The 18,768-nt window shown below is 35.4% G+C and overlaps 1 protein-coding gene across 1 annotated transcript in view; it reads left to right on the top strand.

The window, feature by feature from the left end:
* The window catches only part of TAF4B (TATA-box binding protein associated factor 4b), an 83,974-nt gene that overhangs the window by 22,536 nt on the left and 42,670 nt on the right, over window positions 1-18,768 (top strand). The window contains exons 7-10 of the mRNA XM_010969031.3: window positions 22-639; window positions 3,743-3,878; window positions 4,603-4,705; window positions 16,934-17,103. Of these exons, the coding sequence (XP_010967333.1) occupies window positions 22-639; window positions 3,743-3,878; window positions 4,603-4,705; window positions 16,934-17,103 (1,027 nt within the window). The remainder of the gene's footprint in view (window positions 1-21; window positions 640-3,742; window positions 3,879-4,602; window positions 4,706-16,933; window positions 17,104-18,768) is intronic.

The following is an 18,768-nucleotide window of genomic DNA, read 5'->3' on the forward strand; positions in this document are numbered from 1 at the left end:
TTTTTTCCCTCCCCTTTCTAGAAAAGTGTGATAGCCTTACGACAACTCTTGCCTAGCTCCCAGAGCTTTATTCAGCAGTGCATTCAGCAGACTTCTGGCGAGGTGGTCATTGCTGCTTGTACCACGACAGTAACAGCTTCTCCCGTGGTGACAACAGCAGTTGCCTCAGTCCAGCCTGAAAAGCCCGTCGTTGGTTCTGAAGCAGCAACGCCCGGAGCTGTGTCAGTGCAGACTCTGAATCCACTTGCTGGTCCAGGGGGAGCAAAAACTGGGATTGTGACACTTCACTCTGTGGGTCCAGCTGCTGTGCCAGTAGGAACAACAGCTGGAACTGTTGTGCTTCAGACTCCAAAGCCGCTTGTGACGTCTCTGCCAAACACGGTGACAGCAGTCTCACTTCAGCCTGAAAAGCCAGTTGTCTCTGGGGCAGCGGTGACCCTGGCCCTTCCCTCGGTAACTTTTGGAGAAACTTCAGCAGCAGCTATTTGTCTTCCGTCTGTGAAACCTGTTGTTACCTCTGCTGGGACCACACCTGACAAGCCGGTCATTGGCACTCCAGTCCAAATCAAACTTGCACAGCCGGGCCCCATCCTTGCACAACCAGCTGGTGTTCCACAGGCAGTTAAAGTCAAACAACTAGTGAGTAGCATTTCATTTCTTCTTCAATTTCTTATTTTGAAAATTTCAGACATTCTGAAAACTGGCAAGACTAGTAAAATGAGCTGTCTGTGTGCCCCTGACCAAGGTTGACGGTCGTTAACATTTTCCCGTGTTTGCTTTGTCTCTCCCCTCTCCATTCACATAGACAAACACACACATAATTGTTTTCCAAACCATTTGAGAGTTGGTTGTAGAAATCATGACTCTGCAACGCTAAGTACTGTGTATATCTTTTTAACATAATTAAACTGTACTTATTGTCACACATGGAAAGGTAATATTAACACAGTATTTCCCCAATTGTCCCAACAATGTCCTTTATAGCTACTTTTTTTCCCCCTGACGTTATTCCTAGTAAAGAATTGCATGCTACACTTACCTGTAATACTTCAAGTGCCTGGGCTTGTTGTTTTGCAGAATGTTCTTTATTTAGTTTTGTCTGATTGTTTCTTCAAGATTATATTCAAATTAAATATTTTTGGTAGGGTTGTTACAAAGGTGATATTATGGTAACGTTTCTTTTAAAAATGTGCTGAAGGGGGAGGAATACAGTGAGGGGAGTAGGTGAGTAAGAAGTTGTGTTTTTTCCTAAACTCAGTAGGTTGAGAGGTTCTTGAGTGAAAGAAATCTTAGCTGTTTATCAGTTAATGTTAAGATCTACTTTACTCAAGACGGGTTTTATCAGAAGACTGTGAAAGTATTGTTAACCTGTGGGAGATAGTACATGGTGAGTTAAAAATCGTATTTTAGTCAAGTTCTCCCCTACCTCACAGTATCACAGAGCTAACTGTTCTCTTGATTTTGGGTGATTGCCCTTGTTCTCTTTGGTAAACCTTCGTGTTAAAGGCTGTGTTGTCGACTGTAAGTATTTATGAACAGATGAGTTGGTGGGGCTGAAATGTAGAGAAAGCAAAGTGTGAAGGGTGTTCTCATCTGCTTGTTTAATCCCTATTTGTGTTTCTTTGCTTCCTTTCCTTATGGAATTTAAGAACAGTTCTGTGTAACATAGCCCAGATTATAGTTAATGTAAAAAATCTTAATTAATGTTTAAAAAAAAAAGTTACCACCTGAAGAATATTGGGTAGCTCTTTAGACCTTTGGTTTCTATAAGCTACTAGAACATCAAGTTTTGTTAACATCCAAGTAAAACATGAGAACTTGATTTGTCAAGAGAAAAAGCTAAGGTATGTACTATTTACTATTCTTCCTTTCTAGTGGTTTTTTGGAGGGAAAGGCAATAAAGGACATGTTTTAAAAAAATATAATACCTCTTTGCTTTGCTTGCCAAGTAGGAGCAGATATATCATCGTTGGGCCAATTTCCAGCTCTCTAATTTCAGTCTCCATAAAATGCCTAATACTGTGGTTTAAAATGGTACTTTCTTTGAAAGAACAGTAATGAATTCTTTTATACTTTCTCTCTTGTGGTATTTTATTTTATTCAGCAAGTATGCAGGAATATGCTGCACATAAGCTACTAAGTGTTTCAGTCATAAGGGTGAGGAATGATGGGGATCCAGGAATGTTAAATCGATTAACAGTTGATCTACAGGCCATGTGGCACACATCCCTGGTCCAGGAGCCCGCTTGCAGGCACCAAGGCTCACTCATCTTCCCTGCCTTGTTCTCTGCCAAGGCCACACACTGCTGCTGGCGTGTCTTGGCCTCCCCACCCCTAGCCCTCCTGGCTGGTCCCTGGGAGGCATGGAGCCTTCATCCACCTCAGGGACCAACCTCTAGGCTGTAATTTATTATTAATTAAAAAAAAATTCTTAGTATTTTTGAGTGTGAAGACTAACTCATAAATAAATTTCTAATAGCATTTTATTATTATCTTTTATAATTAAAATACTGAAAAGAATTTATCAAATAAAAGATACCAAGGAAGAAAATGTGAGTAGGGAGATGAGCCAGAACTGTTAGGAGTGTTTCTGTTTTCTGTGGTGTTTCAGTCTGAATGCATAAATGGGGCTCTAAATATATGTTATTTTGTAGAATTTAAATCTGATCCCTGTGACTTTACATAAGTATGATTGTGACTTACTGAAATACATCATTGTTTTCAACAGTTCTTTCTCTCTTTCAAGAGTCTATTCTCATAGAATGATGGCAGTTGACTTGATCCATCTTATATTTCTTCTCTAGGGGCATTAGTTCCTACACGATTATTTACTGGGACATTTTGGGTTTCTTGTGGGTTACTTTTGTTTAATAATATGTACTTGACTTAAAATTTTATTTTTGAAAAATCAGAGTATAGAATAAATTATATGCCCAGAATTCTATTCAGAAGTCTGTCTCCTAGATCATTTATAATTAGCCACATATGAGTTTGAGGACTTATGAATAGTTCACTATCAATAGATGACTCAAATACATGGTGACTGTTTTTCTTTGAAGTGGAAAATGAAACTCTGCTATTCTGTTTTTTCTTCTTGTTTGAAGCTGAAAATAAGGCACTGCTACAACTTTCTCTTCCTTTATCCCCAACCCTCATCCTCTGTATTTCTTGAACTGTTATCTTGGAGAATGCCTTTAGCATTGTTATTTTTCACTTTTAAAAAACAGCCCATTGGAAGTTTTTATCTTTTAGCGGTATATTTTGAAATAGTTATGGATAAAAAGATATATCTGGGATTTGTTTTAAAATAATTGAGGGTAGGGGGAAGTGAGAAGGGATAGAGATGAAGTAAAATTGGTCGAGAATTAATCATTGTTGAAGTTGGGTAGTAATGGTTTGGTGGTTTCATTTTATTGTTCTTTCTGCTTTTGTATAAATGTTTGAAATTTTCCATGGTAAGTTAAAAGATGAAAATAGGGTCTCTTTGGAGATTTAAATAAAGCAGTGTATAAATTTGAATTCCACTCTAAAAATTATGGTGTGAAATGGTCATGTTTTTCACTTTTGAATAAGATAATTTTGCTACAAACTTAAATTTTAAGTAAGCTTTCTTGTGATGCTAAGATAAAGGTATATTTAGTTAGGTGAGCACAAACGTTTGTTGTATTGTTACAATTGAAAGCTTGCTCTTTCCTAAAGCAAGTTTAGTTGAATACTGTATTGATAGTTCTCATTGTTTCAGGTAGTCCAGCAGCCTTCAGGAGGCCTTGCGAAACAAGTGACCACACTTTCCCATTCCTCCGCGTTGACCATTCAGAAATCTGGACAGAAGAAGGTGACAGTGAGCCCTGCAGTACCTACCAGTCAGTTTCCTCAAGGTAGAGTCTGGCCCATCCCTGCTCCATCACTCAGGGTTGGGAACATAATGGGATTCTGTACTTTTCTTTTTCACTCTTACATTAAGAGAGATTTCTTTTAAGTTGAGACCTATGAGAGAAGACTGAAAGATAACTTTATTACATTCCTTGTACTTACATAGCTACTTTTTAAGGGTATATGTTTTTAAGATTGAAGAAGCACTACTCATGGTATTTTGTAACTGGATAAAATAATGTACTAGTAAATAAAATACTTTTTTAACTTAAAAAATTTGTTATTGCTTCATTTTTTTTTTAAATGTACTTTCTTTACGTTTGGAAGTCAGTCTTACAAGTAAAAGTTAGGGGTTTTATGTATTTTTAAAATCTACCAGTATGAATTTTAAAAAGATTAAATTAAAATAATAAAATTAAAAATTTTAATAATACAGCTGTATTATTAACGTGTTTCTTTCACCTTTTCTGCATAATATTTTTAGAACGCTGGTAATTCTATAGACAATTTAAGGACCATATAAAAAGATACGGAGAGGTCTTGATTGTATGATTTTTTGTGTAGGGAATAAATTCATTGTACTGTTTGAATTTAAACATAGTCTAGGGCAGCTTAAAATTTTCTTTGATTATTCTATATGCTTAAAAGCTATTGTCCTGAAATTTTCCTAATGTAGTGTGATTGCTTTTTTTTAATTCTACTTTTTTCCTTCTACTTTTGTTTTTATAGCTTCCATTCTAAAGCAAATTACGCTGCCAGGAAATAAAATTCTATCACTTCAATCATCTATTCAGAAAAATAAAGTAAAAGAGAATGGATCAACATCCTTCAGGTAAAGAAATTAAATAGTTAAAATTTGCTCTGGTTTAAGAAATTAATATTTTTTGAAAAACAAGAGATGACAGAATAATACAAAATAAATATAACGATGCCTTTTTAAAAAGCTAACAGTATTTTATTGAGTATAATTTATAAGTGGTAAAGTGCGCTCATTGTAAGTGTAGAGCTCAATGACTTCTGACATATACTTGTGTAATCATAATTCAGACCAAGATGCTAAACGTATCCATCATCTTTATGCTCCTTTCAAATCAGTTACTTCCAGCCCTTGCCTCTGGCAGCCACTATTCTCATGTCCATCACCATAGATTATTTTTGTCTATTCTTGAACTTTACGTAAATAGAAAATTACATCATCTACTCTGCATGTTTTTGAGGTTTATCCATATCATTTTGATTATTAGATTGTTCTTTTGTGTTGAGCAGTATTCCTTGTGTGAATGTTTATCTGTTTTCCCATTGATGGAAATTGGGTTGTTTTCTAGTTTTTGATGATTCTATATAAAATTGCAGTAAATATTTACATACAGATTTTTATGTGAACATAGGTTTCATTTCTCTGTAGTAAATAGCTAAGAGTGTTACTGCTGGGTCATTAGGTAAGTATGTGTTTTGCTATTTAAGACACTGCCAAACTGTTACCAAAGGGGCTATATACCATTTTTCATTCCTACCAGCAGTGATAAGAATTCCAGTTACTCTCCAACTTCGTCAGTTCTTTTGATTTTTACTATTCTAAGTGTGTAGTGGTTAGTATTATTCTCATTTTAGTTTGCATTTTTCTAATGACTTAAGATGCTGAGTATCTGTTCTTTTGCTTATTTGCTATTCATATACTGTCTTCTCTGACATGTATATTCGAATCTTGCCTATATTTCCTTATTGAGTTGTTTGTTTTCTTATGATTGAATGTTTAGAATTCTTTATATATTCAAGATCCAAGTCCTTTGTCACATAGTGATTAGGAAGTATTTTCCTTGTGGTGTCTTTTATCATTCTCTTAGCAGTGTCTTTGACAGAGCAAAAGTTTTAAATTTTGTTGAAATTCAGTTCATTAATTTTTTTCTCTTGTAGATTCTGCTTTTCATGTTTTATCTAAGAAATGTTTGTGTAACCCAAGGTTACAGAGATTTTTCTCCAATGCTTTGTTCTCGAAGTTTTACAGTTTTATGTTTGTCCTTGAATTGATATTCTTTAATTTTCACCAGTTGCTTACTCAAAAGTCAGTGTGTGAATATTGTTTTCTTATTTATTTTCTCCAAATTATAGTTGCATCATTTGTCACAGTATGTAAATATTTATACATGAGTCTTCCTTCCTCATCTCTGTCTACATTTCAGTTGTAGGTCTCCTTGTGTATTAAAATGCTTACCTTTGGTCTGTTCTCTGAAGTTTTCTCAGTCATCTCTTGTTTGGATGAAGTTTAATTGAAAGCAGCCCATGTTTTGATCTACTAGGACACGCATTTAATATTTTTTCACTTGGGATGTACTTAGTCTTCCTGCCAGTGATAGATTTCATCCTTGTGCCTGCCACTAATTCTCTGGTCTCTCTTCTGCAGCTTTTCTCAGTCTGCTTTTGCCCAAAGCCTTGTGTCAAATGAGGTAGGGGTGAGTGGGTGGGGAATTGGTCTCCAGAGGACAAGAGAGTGTGTACTGGGAATTGTTGTTTTCCTTTTTCATTTATTCTTGTTTTGAGGTTTGGGTATTTTTTGTCTTCAAGTTGTGCTGAGGCTGTGGTTTTTGTTCTGTATTATTTGGGGCACGGTAAATGTTGGAAGATTAATCTTGGCAGTCATCATTACCTTCCAATATACCAATTTTTGATAAAAGCCTAAATCCATATACCAAGTACCTCAGTGAAGATACATAGAATATTTTAACATCCCAAAAGTTTCCTTTGTGAACTTCCCAGCCGGTCCCCTCGTTATATCTTAGGCAACCATTGATTGACTTCTTACTGTAGATTTGTCTTTCCTAGGGTTTTTAAATCAATAGGATCATGTAATTTGTATTCTTATGCCTGATTTCCTTTATTCAGCATAATGTGTTTGATTTACATTAGGTTGTTGCATGTATTAGCAATCTGTGCCTTTTCATTGTGAATCGTATTCCACTGTATGGATATACTGCATTTGTTTGCACTGAATTGTTTATCTTTTTATCGATTAGTAAACATGTGGGTTGTTTCTAGGTTTTGGCTATTATGACTAAAGCTGCTAGGAACACCTGTCTCCAGGTCTTTGCATGGACATATACTTTCCCCTTTCTTACCTAAGTATTGCTGAATCATTTAATAGATAAGTGTTTAACTTTGTAAGAAGATGCCACACTGTTTTCCTATGTGGTTGTACCATTTACAGTCCTACTGAAAAGTATGAGAGTTTGTTCCAGTTGTTCCACACTGTTGCTAACAATTGATAAACTGCGGTTGTTAAAAGTTTTAGCCATTTTACTTGGTATATGTATCCAAGGTAGGGTTGGTTCCAGTACCTGCCACAGATGCTCAGGTTCCAGTCTGCCCAGCATATCCATGATTCTGCATCCTCAGATTCAGCCAGCTCCAGATCATCGGCTACTGTATATATTTGTTGGAAAAAGTCTGTACATGTGGACCCACACAGTTCAAACCTGCATTGATCGAGAGTCACCTGTATTTTATTGTGGTTTTAATTTGTGTTTCCTTAGTGACTAATGATGCTGAGTATATTTTTATGTCCTTATTGGCCATTTGTGTAACTCCTTTTGTGAAAAATGCCTGTTCAAATATTTTGCCCATTTTTAAATGGAGTGATTTTGTCATGCACTTTTCTGCATCTAAATGGTCGTTCATTTAAAAAAAATTCTACATGTATTATGAATTATACTGATTTAAAAAAATAGTTTAGATGTTAATATTCCTGAAGTGTTATTATCCGTTTTGTATTTTGCTGTATTTGATTTGCTTAATACTGTGTTAGGGGTTTTGTATGTATGTTTATTAATGATATTGGTATATAGTTTTCTGTTCTTGTCTTTGACAGATTTTGGTATCTGTGGTTAACCTGGCCTCAAAAAATGAATTGTAAAATGTTTTTCCCTCCTATGTTTTAAAACTTTGAGTAGAAATTACCTTATTTCTTCCCTAAATATATGAATGAATTTACCATTGAAACTAAATAGGTCTTTTGTTTTCTTTTAGGGGAAGGTTTTGATAAGAAAGTCAGTTTCATTTATAAATAGATTTTCTATGTCATCTTAATGTCAGTTTCAGAAAGTTATATTTTTTAAGTTTTTGTATATTTCATCTTTTAAATTTGTTAAGTAAAAGGAGGCAATAGTGTATGGCATTAGATCTTGTCTTGACTTAACTGGATGAGGTATAATAACATAGAGCAATATCTGCCTATTTTTTTAGGAGTTAAATATGCTTTTATTAACATTCTTCTACTTTTATATGTGTGAAAGAACATTTTGAGGTGGCAGAAGATACTATAGGCTTTTTTAGGTTGCCTTTCCCGTTTCTTTTCTCTTTTGTGAAAAATTACAGACCAAAATTGTTTTCTTCTGGTTGTGAAAGTGCTATCAGTGTCCCCTCGGCAAAACAACTTCCACTAAGAAATTGGACACAAAATGTCCATAGTGGTATTTTGAAGGCTTTTGCATTGCATTCTGCATTCTGGTGGGCTGCTTGTAAACAAGAGATGCTGTGTACAAAAAGGACAATTAGCTTAGTCGGAAAGTTTTTTTTGTTTGTAAATTTTCCCTTGAGTAAATTTTCTTTCGTGCTTGTCAGTACGTCTGGGATGAATAAGGGAAGCTATATGGTGTTTAAACACCAGGGGGTGCCAGAGATCTGTTTTATTCTTCATGTCTCAGAATTAGAGTTACAAATACTATGGTACCTCTGCATGTCTGTATAGTTAACCCGATTTAAACTGACTGGCTATTTGATGATAATAAGGAATTATTCTTAATTTTTTGAAGAGATGATAATGCCTTATGGTTAAGGTCTTTTTTTTTGAAGAGTCCTTATATCTTAGAAATAATATTTATGGATGAATAATGCATGTATTTATATGTATTAATTAGTGAAGGTATTTTAACAGCCAGGTGTTGAGTGTTATTTTTGAAAATTTGCTTTAAAAAACACTTTTAGAATGTAATATAGGAAAAAGTTACGTGCTATTTGCACCAATAGCATTACCCCATCAACTTTAAAATCCTGTTTTTTCATATTGCAGGAATCAGATTTTCTGGTGTAGATTAAAAATGTGCTCTACCGTGCTTCAAATGTAATTAATTGTTTCATCAGGTATTTATTGAGTGTCCTTATATGTACAAGTGTATCAATAATATAGACTCATTATATGATGTATGACAATATAGATGGTTAACTGTTCCACGTAAGGACTTAGAATAACAGTCTCTGGTGACAAAAACTTGGAAAGACAGGGTACAGGGGAGAAGCATCCCTGTGAGCTGTGCCCAGATTAACTCTAAATCTAGGGTTAAAATTCAACAAAAAAAACTTCTTGGAGGAGTTGCCTTGTGCACAGTCCTGTTAACAATTAGATTTCTAAACATTCCTCACAGTGAAATTACATGAATGAAGGCTTAGCGATAAGATTGTGAAGTCTTTCTTAGTTTTTAGCCAGATTTTGTCATAGTAAAATGTTATTTAGGAAAAATTATGTATATGCTCACAGGCAGAGTGAACTGGGAAGGAAAGACATTAGAGGTAGACACATCATGAGCCAAAGGTTAAGTTACCATGGCAGGAGATCCCACATATCTTACTTACATGTCATGGGCATTCTCAAGAAGGATCAAAGCCAAGAGATAGTGATAATGCTGTGATACGATGTATAATAATAATTTACTAACAGGGTTAATAATTTAATTGAGAATGTACAAACAATAAAAGGGTAGTAGATACTTTTGGAACAATTTCTAAATAAATATTTGCTAGTATAATATAGATCAACAATTTCAGGATTACCCAGAGATCTCATTAAAATTTTTGATTGTGAGGCTTATCCAAAATGAAATCTCTGGAGCCTGGACCTGGGCAGGAAACTGTATGTTTAAAATCCTCATAATATTTCTGATGTTTTCATAATTTTCATAATGTTATGATCCTCATAATATTTCTTATAGGTTTAGGACTGTAGGTATAGACCAGCAGGTCTCAAAATGTGGTCTACAGAAAATAGTTTTGAAACTGAGACTCTTTCAGGGATTTTCAAGGTCAAAACAATTTTTATAATAAAAATAATAGCTATGGGAGTTGCCCCCTTTCAGTATATTATTTGTGTTAATGGTTCAAAACCACAGTGGTAAAGCTGCTGGCATGTTAACATTGATCAAGGTGGGGCATGAAATCCTACTAGTAGCCATTTTTTCTTTATCCTAACACACTCGAGGTAAATACGAAGAAAGAAAAGCTGTTTTTAAATGTTTTTAATGAGATAGTACACATTATTATTTTTATTCGGTCTTGATCCTTGAATATACACATTTTTTTAACTATTCTGTATGAAAAGTGGGAAGTTTGCATAAAGCTCTCTTGCTGCAGGTCAAAGTGACATGGTTGTCACAAACCAGTACTTGTGCTTGTGTTTCAGTTACTAGAGCTGAACTAACCACCTTTTTCATGGAGCATCACTTTTACTTGAAAGAACAAAGAACAACTAACGACTAGAGTTGTTTAGACCTAAAGATTGGCCAGACATTTTCATGAAAATGAAAAAAATGACCCTGTCACTTAAGGGAAAACAATGGACAGTATTTTTTGCCAGTGATAAAGTTTGAGCATTTCAAGCAGAAATTAAAATTTTGGAAAACTTGTATCCACTATCATGAGATTAATTTCCCAATACTTAGATTGTCTGATTAGATTGGTAGTGATATTAATATGTGGTTTTAGATTATGTATGAGTCTAAATTTGGAACATCTATATATCTCAGTGAACTAATATTTTCCAGATTACCAATACATAATGTTACAAAACCATGCATCAGTAAAAGCCACTCAAAGTAAAGAGGACCAGTGCATTTTAAAGAGATTTGCCAAAGTAGAAAACAATGCCACTCTTTTGACTAATTATGTTTTTTAATTTTGATGTTAGTTTTCATTAAAATGTGATTTATATTAACATGTAATAGTTTTATTATTTTTCAGAGAATAAATAATACTCATTTTTAGTTTCTTACACAGTTTTCATTTAAAATCACAATAGGTGTAGTTTTCACCTCCATGTGATGGATAAGGGGGTTGCTGAATAGAGATGGAAAGAAACTTGTCAGTCATTCTTTTAAAAATTATCAGAACAGGGACTAAAACCTTGGTCTCTTTAACTCTAGAATTGATACTGTTAATTTTTATAGCTCAATATTTTTCCAAGTGTGGGCCATAGAATATTTGCATCATGATCACCTAAGTGTGTTTGTTAAGAAACTTAGGGTTTGTGGTCTCCATTGTAGACTCACTGAGTGAGAATCATGTATGTTATGTGGGTGTGTGTTTGATTATGGGACCTGAATTTTAAATATACTCCTAAGCGGTTCCTAAAATCACTGAAGTTTGAGAAATACTGCAGTAGACTATGTGTTTGTGGTAAAAAGAGGAAAGGGAATTTCCCATGGGGAAAAATAACTTTTAAAAAAAGGCATAGAAGGAGAAATAAGCAGGGTGTTGTGTGAGTTTATATACTACCTGTGGTAAAATAGAAAGGTTATGCCCAAGGGTGGTAAAAAAAAAAATAAAGGACTATTGAAGGCAAATTTATTTTACTAAATATTAGTGATCTAAGGGGAAACCTTGATCTTCTTAAAATAAAAATATTTTGTTTATACTTTTTAAGCAGATTATTTATTTAGATTAACAAATTATAATCCAAGGCACAAAGCTTAAGATAGCATATTTCCACATGTTCTGGTAAACTTTCAAAATTTTTTACCAGTTTAAATGGTGAAAAAATATGTCTTACATTTTTCTTATGAGTAGAGTTAAAACATCACTGAGTCATTTTAATTTTTTTGTTAATTGAAGATTTACTTGTCTAGTTTCCATTGGATTATAGATCTTTTCTTTAAGTTATTTGTAGGAGCTCTTTATGTATTAAGGCAACTGCTTTTTCCATGATATGAATTGCCTCCTTCAATTCTTAGTCTAAGATATAAGAGGTGTTATTGTCCCTGTTTTACTGATAATGCAGGTCTAGAGAGGTCAATTCATTTGCTTTATTTCATGTAGATACTAAGTGGCAGAGCTGGGATTCCCCAGTAGGCAGTTTGACTCACCATTTTTACCTACCATTCTTCTACTTCCCACTGCATTGTCATAGACAGCACACATTCTGAGCCCATAGAAATGCCTCAGCTATTTAAGTGTCATATATGTACTCTTCTGCTAGGAATGATAGGTAATGAAGATGATTAATATGATCAATAAAATTAATCTGGTTGGAGTTTAAGGCAAATGTTGATTATTAGACTAGAAGACAGACTAAGACCTACCAAAACAGACAGTATATGCTCTCAGAAGCTCAAAAGTTGTAGCAATTGGACACATGCTTTAAAAATATAAAAACAATTTAAACCAATGTTTCCAAAGTAGGCATTTGAAGGACGTCTGGAATTTGATTAAAGCATTGACAGCGGAAGGATAATAAAGCAAGAGGAGTTGAGAACTAGAACAGAAAAGGGGAAACAGCCTGTGAAAGGCCAGAGTCAGTAGGAGCTATTTGATGGTGAGTAGTGGTGGGGAAGAGTGCTAAGTTAAGGCCATCACCTGGAAGGCCTTGACCATCAGGTTGAGTTCATGGGATCATGAAATGTTTTTGAGTGGGAAAGTAATGTGATTTTCTCTACTTCACAAGAATTAGTCTGGTGCTATTATAGATCTTAAGAGTATAGAAGAGATTTTAAAAGGCAGGCACAAGCAGTGGTTAACTTTATTAAAAGCTAAAGAATTAGCTCTGTTTCAGAAGCCAGAATGCAAGGCATTAATGATAATTGGGTAGTCATACTTCAATTTTGCATAGTAACCTCTTACGCCACTATAGAATCTTGAGGTGGAAGCCTTTTTCTATTGAGGCACTATTAAATTTCCTTTTGCATATCTTTTAAAACAAAACAAAACAGGTTATCTTTCACAGCACCTTCATCAAAAGGCACTGCATTAGACCAAAAGACTTGAGGACATGATTTGGAGATTCCCACTTTCTTATCCTTTAATATGAAAGCCAGCCCCGAATCACAAATACGCCTCAGCATCAAAGCCTTTATTACTATTGCTCTGGCCTGTCTTAGCCTTATGTATAATGCTGCTTCAGCACCGTGTTGTCTTTGCTTTCCTTTGGTCTGCCTCCTTTCTTCGAGCAAGTTTTAAACGGTTCGGGTGCTGTTTATTGTGGCACCTCTCCTCTTCCCTCAGTAGGGGTCTTCTTCACTCCTGCTGCCCCTGTAACTATAGCAACTGGCAGCAGTGCTAGAGGGAGCTGTGATCAGCTTGGGGCCAAATAGGAGGAGGGAGGGCAGGCAAGAGCAAACCTTACTGGGCAGTTAGCTCCCTGCTTATCTCAGAGAAGTGCTGCAAGAAGATTCTAAAAGATGTGGGACAGTCTCTTCATTGATGAACTCTGTTCAGTTTTCGTACTGTGCATGGTACTGGTAGTAAGGAGGCCTCGTGCCGGTCTCTCAGGTCTTTGTGTGGAATCTCAACAGGGGCTATGCAGAAACTTGCCTATGGAAGCAGGATGCTGTAAACTGTGTACCTGACACACAGCTGAGATTGTAAACAGTCAGTGTTGTGTGTGTGTGTGTAAAGGCCATGTGCTGTGTACCTTAAACAATTCTGATCTTTTTTATGGAAAGAATGAGGTTGTATTTCTAAACTTCATCATATTTTCTATCTCCAGTTTTCTTTTCTCTGAATGTTTAATTTACATATTTTTTTAATATCATTAATCATTTGATTAGGTAATCCATGTACATAGTGCAACATTCAAAATGTAGAAGAGAGTATAATATGGTATAAACCAAGGCTTCCTAGCCCTACTTCCCTGTTTCCCCCTCCAGAGAAGGGAGAGTTTCTTATGTGTTCAGACACAAGTTATGCCCATATAAGAGTGTGTGTGTGTGTGTGTGTGTGTGTGTTTTAAGGTGCAGTCTGTTCTGCACCTTGTTTTGTTTTTTCCTATTTCACAATGTACCTTGACAGTTGTTCTGTATCAGGCCAAAGAGAGCTGCCTCGTTCTTTTAAGTGACTGGGAGTGACCTTAGAAAGTACCTAAGTTGTACATTTTTCAGAGGAAGAAAAATTGGAGTCCTAAAGGTATTAACTAATTGGTTAGGATTCTGTTTTGGTATTAAGTGACTTTTCATTGATATGTAGTTGGCGTTTTTTTTTTTTAATCCAGTCGCCTGCTGAAGGACGTCTTGGTTGTTTCCAGGTTTTGGCAGTCATGAGTTAAGCTGCTGTAAACATCCATTTACAGGTTTTTGTGTGAACATAAATTTTCCTTGGGTAAATACCAAAGAGCGTAACTGCTGGATCGTGTGGTTAAGAGTGTGTTCAGTTTCGTAACAAACTGCCACACTGTCTTACAGCAATAACGTTCCACATTCCTGTCAGCAGTGAGTGAGAGTTCCTTTTGCTCCTCACCATCATCAGCATTTAGCGCTGTCAATGTTCTGGATTTGGGCCATTCTTATGAGTATGGGGAGGTATCTTGTTTTAATTTGCATTTCCCTGATGACATAGGACGTGGAGCATCTTTTCATAAGCTCGTTTGCCGTCTACGTATCTTTTTTGATGAGATATCTAGTAGGCCTTTGGCCCATTTTTTAATCGGTTTGTTTTCTTGTTGCATTTTAAGAATTCTTTTATATTTTGGGTAACAATCCTTCATCAGATATGTCTTTTGCAAATATTTTCTCCCAGTCTGTGGCTTATCTTTTCATTCTCTTGATACTTAGTTATTTTAAAAGATCTGAGTAAAAAATATTTTTATAAGTTTTTTTTACTCAGATCTTAGTCTGTCTTTAGGTCTATGATTTCTACCATTCTTACACTTTAGGTTTTAAATGTTTAGGTGTTTCTGGAATACTATTATATTTATATAGGTGGCAAATTGATTCTTAGAATTATTCTCAGCATCCCATACCCCTGGCAATACCTCTGTGACATTTGATAAGGTGGAGTCGATTTTCATAGAGTTTCTTTATATTGAATGTTTCATTTGGTTGAATTGAGATATTAATGTAAAAAGTTTTCCTTTTCCCCATTGCAGATGTTACGTAAGTTAAGTCTTTTAATGTTAGTCTTTTAAATAGACTGTTCAGATATGTGCTTCGTTCACATTTTCTCCCACTTGGTATCTTTTCATCCTCTTAGGAGGATCTTTCACTGAGCAAAGGTTCTCCATTTCGACGAGGTTGTTTTCCTTTGATGGATCCAGCTCTTAGTGTCAAGTCTAAGAACACTTCTCCCAACCTTAGATCCCAGAGACCTTCTTTTTTCCCTAAATGTTTTATGATTTTGCATTTTTATATATACTTTTTTTTTAAATAATCTGATTCACTTTGAAATTTTCATTGTATAAGGTGAAGTGTTGCGTTGAGGGTCATTGTTTTGCCTGTCAGTGTCCAGATTTTCCAGCATCATTTATCAGAAAGACTATCTTCCTCCATTAAATTGATTTGGTACATTGTCAAAAATAGTAGGATTTGGGGATTAACATGCACACATTACTGTACATAAAACAGATAAACAGCAAGGTCCTACTGTATAATCCAGGGAACTATATTCAATGTCTTGTAGTAACCTATAATGAAAAAGAATCGAAAAAAGACTGTGTGTGTGTGTGTATATATATGTATGTATAACTGAATCACATTGCTGTACACCTGAAACTAACACATTATAAATCAACTATACTTCAATTAAAAATAAAAGTTTCTTCTTTTGAATAAATAAATAAACAAACAGACACTGTTCAGACTGTAAGACCATTGTTCATTCTCTTCACTTAGAGCTGCTGTGTCTAGCACTTCACTTTCTTCCCTTTAGTTTGAGCCTCTTACACGTGTGTGAGTGTGGGCTCTTTGCCCCTCACCCCTCACGTGCTGCTCTTTAAAGTTGAACACCAGAGACCTTCATATCTTAAGTGCTTGACAGTTATAATTTATTTCTGTTTTCCGTGCACAAATGCATTACCACGGGGAGGTTCATAATTTAAATCTTTTGACATAAGACCACTTGATATATCATTTGGCCCATGCAATAAAGCAAAACAATATCTTTTTAAAATATATAATCATGTCTGTGTGGATTATGTTATCCATTGGTACGTGAGTTATGATCAGTAACATGCTTGTTATTACATATGGTGTTAAGGATACTGTGAGGGAATTTTAGTATTTCTTTTCTCTCTCTCGTCTCTCTCCTTAAACATATATATATACTCATCTTGGTACTGTACCCATGTAGTAATTCTATTAGATAAAAACAACTGTTTAATTTTGCTGGCACAATGCAAGGAGCCCAAGCATAGTTTGTGTTTTATATGTATGTCTTTTACCTGTGTGTGTGCACATACAGTTTTTTATTTTAAATATAGGCCCTTTGCAGCCATGTGCTTAAGGATGTGGTTTAAAGAATTCAGTTGGTGCAGATGGAGCACACCAAAAGTCTGCAGCAGAAAAACAAAGCTAGTTTTAACCATTTGTTTCACAATAGCTAGTCAAGTAAGCTTCTTCTCAAGGGTCTTTATGTGGGTACGGACCTTTTAGGATCAGGGTATTTCTCCTGCTCCTCAGTGAAACGATTGAGTGCACTGGGGATATCTGAGGGGTTTTTCATCATATTGGATGAAAACAAAGAAGTCTGTTTTCATTTCTTTGTCTTTCATTGCTGGGGATTTGTGGATAACTTAGTATAACTTCCAGACCTCCTTGGTGTATCTTACTAAATAAACTGAGAGAGGGAGAGATGGGCACTAGAAGACCGAGTTGCTTCTGATTCATCTTTCTGATATTGAATGTACCCAGTGTGTAAAGACACCAGTTAATTTCAAAGGCTTACAGGGAAAGATAGCCATTCCTTAGTTCTTCTCTTTCTTGGATGAACTGAGTAAAATAGCCCTTCGTTATAAGGTGAGAGCTGTAATTTTTTTGCTCTCTTTAAATCTCTCATTTTACCACCACCACCAAAAACTATCTGTTTTTTCTATTAGAGATGAGGATGACATCAATGATGTGACTGCCATGGCAGGGGTCAGCCTCAGTGAAGAAAATGCCTGCATCTTAGCAACAAACTCTGAACTGGTTGGCTCACTCGTTCAGTCATGTAAAGATGAACCGTTCCTTTTCATTGGAGCTCTACAAAAAAGAATTTTAGACATTGGTAAGTATGATTATTGACCTGATAGGACTTCTGTTCCAAAGAAAATATTAAAAGAGACAGCCTGGGTTGGTTTTTCTGGAAACTCTGAGGCTCAGAAAAGGTTCTGGAAGTAATAAAGATTTCATGGGTGTTGCAGGAAAAGTGTTTTATTTTAAAAACTATTAACATAACTTAAATCATATAACCTATGGCTTCTGGTGTAGATAATAGTAGTTAATATTTTATTCATCTTAAGGAAGAATAGATGTGTATATTTTCAAATGAATATATACGTGTCATAAACTTTTTTTTCCCTGTCCTGTTCTTCCTTGATTGGCCTTTAGGCATGTATGTGTGCAAATGCACACTTAGATTACAAATTTGTGTTTATGAAATACGGAAACAGCCAATGAGAGGAAGTCCCCTTCTCATCTCAGCCCTGAAGTTCAGACCCACTCTTTCCATAAAAGAACTGAACTAGAATTCAGAGTTCTCTCTGGCCTGGAGTAGTTGTTAGGTAACTGAAGTGTGTGAACGGAAGTGGAAGAGAACATACCAGTTTTATTCTGGGGCCAGCTTTTTTGTTGTTGTTTAATACCAAACTCACAGTACTGACTGAAAAAGAGAGGCAGATTGCATAGAGATTGTTGTGTGTGACTTGTCTCGTTTCTTGTGTCGTGACACCAGCTCTCTTCCTTCACCCATGTCAAATCGGGGGGTCAGTACCCGTGGCCTTTTAGAATGCTTGAGTAAGAACCTTTACATTCTGTGTTGAGGGCCTAATGTGAAGATGTGTAGGTTTCGGATTGTTGATACATCCCTGGTATATTTAAGGACTGCAGAGTGCATTACTGTTACATATTCTAAGTCGGCTTCACAATTACTCAGTAAGGAAGTGTTTGAGCTCCTACTATATGTTATACAAATTATCACCCTTTTTCATCTCTAAGTTGGGTATATGTTATCTTGAAAAACTAGAATTTACAAGTAGTTGAAAAGGATAGGAATTCAGAAGAGCTCATTGTAACACGCCTGTTTGCTCCTTGCCTGTGTCCTGTTTGACTTCTCTCCAGCCCTCCCTCCTCCTTCTTCCCTCCCTTTTGTTCTTTTTCGTTTTCTTCTTTACATTGTGTTTTGTACTGTACAGGAGGCGGTTCCTTAACTTTGGAACAAGCTTAAGCACTACACCTTTCTGTGATGGCTTGGGAAATTTACTATTAGCTCCTTCAGCCATATAATTATTTAAAATTCTAGTAGAGTAGACATAGATGCGTACTTACTTTTACCAATTTCCTGCCCCCCTTCTGAATTTTATTTCTAACTTGATTTAAACATTGATGAAGTGATAGGCAAACTTTTAGTATTGAAAGAGCATTTTCAATTATTTAGTACAGGGATTGACAATTTTTTCTCCTGTAAAGGGCCAGATAGTAAATATTTGCCAGTTTGTGGGTCATATGGTCTGTGTCACAACTTCTCACCTCTGCTGTTATATTATAAAAGCAACTGTTGACAATATGCAACAAATGGGAAAAACTGTCTTCCCATCAAACTTTCGGTATAAAAAGAGGCCCAATTTAATTTGCCAACCTCTGCTTTCAAAGAGAATTCTGGGGACAATTTGTATTTTTCAGTTCTTAATAATAAAACACAAACTTGTCATTTAATGTGATGGAAAATTGCAAA

The sequence above is a fragment of the Camelus bactrianus genome, chromosome 24 (assembly GCF_048773025.1).
Source record: "Camelus bactrianus isolate YW-2024 breed Bactrian camel chromosome 24, ASM4877302v1, whole genome shotgun sequence".
NCBI lineage: Eukaryota > Metazoa > Chordata > Mammalia > Artiodactyla > Camelidae > Camelus > Camelus bactrianus.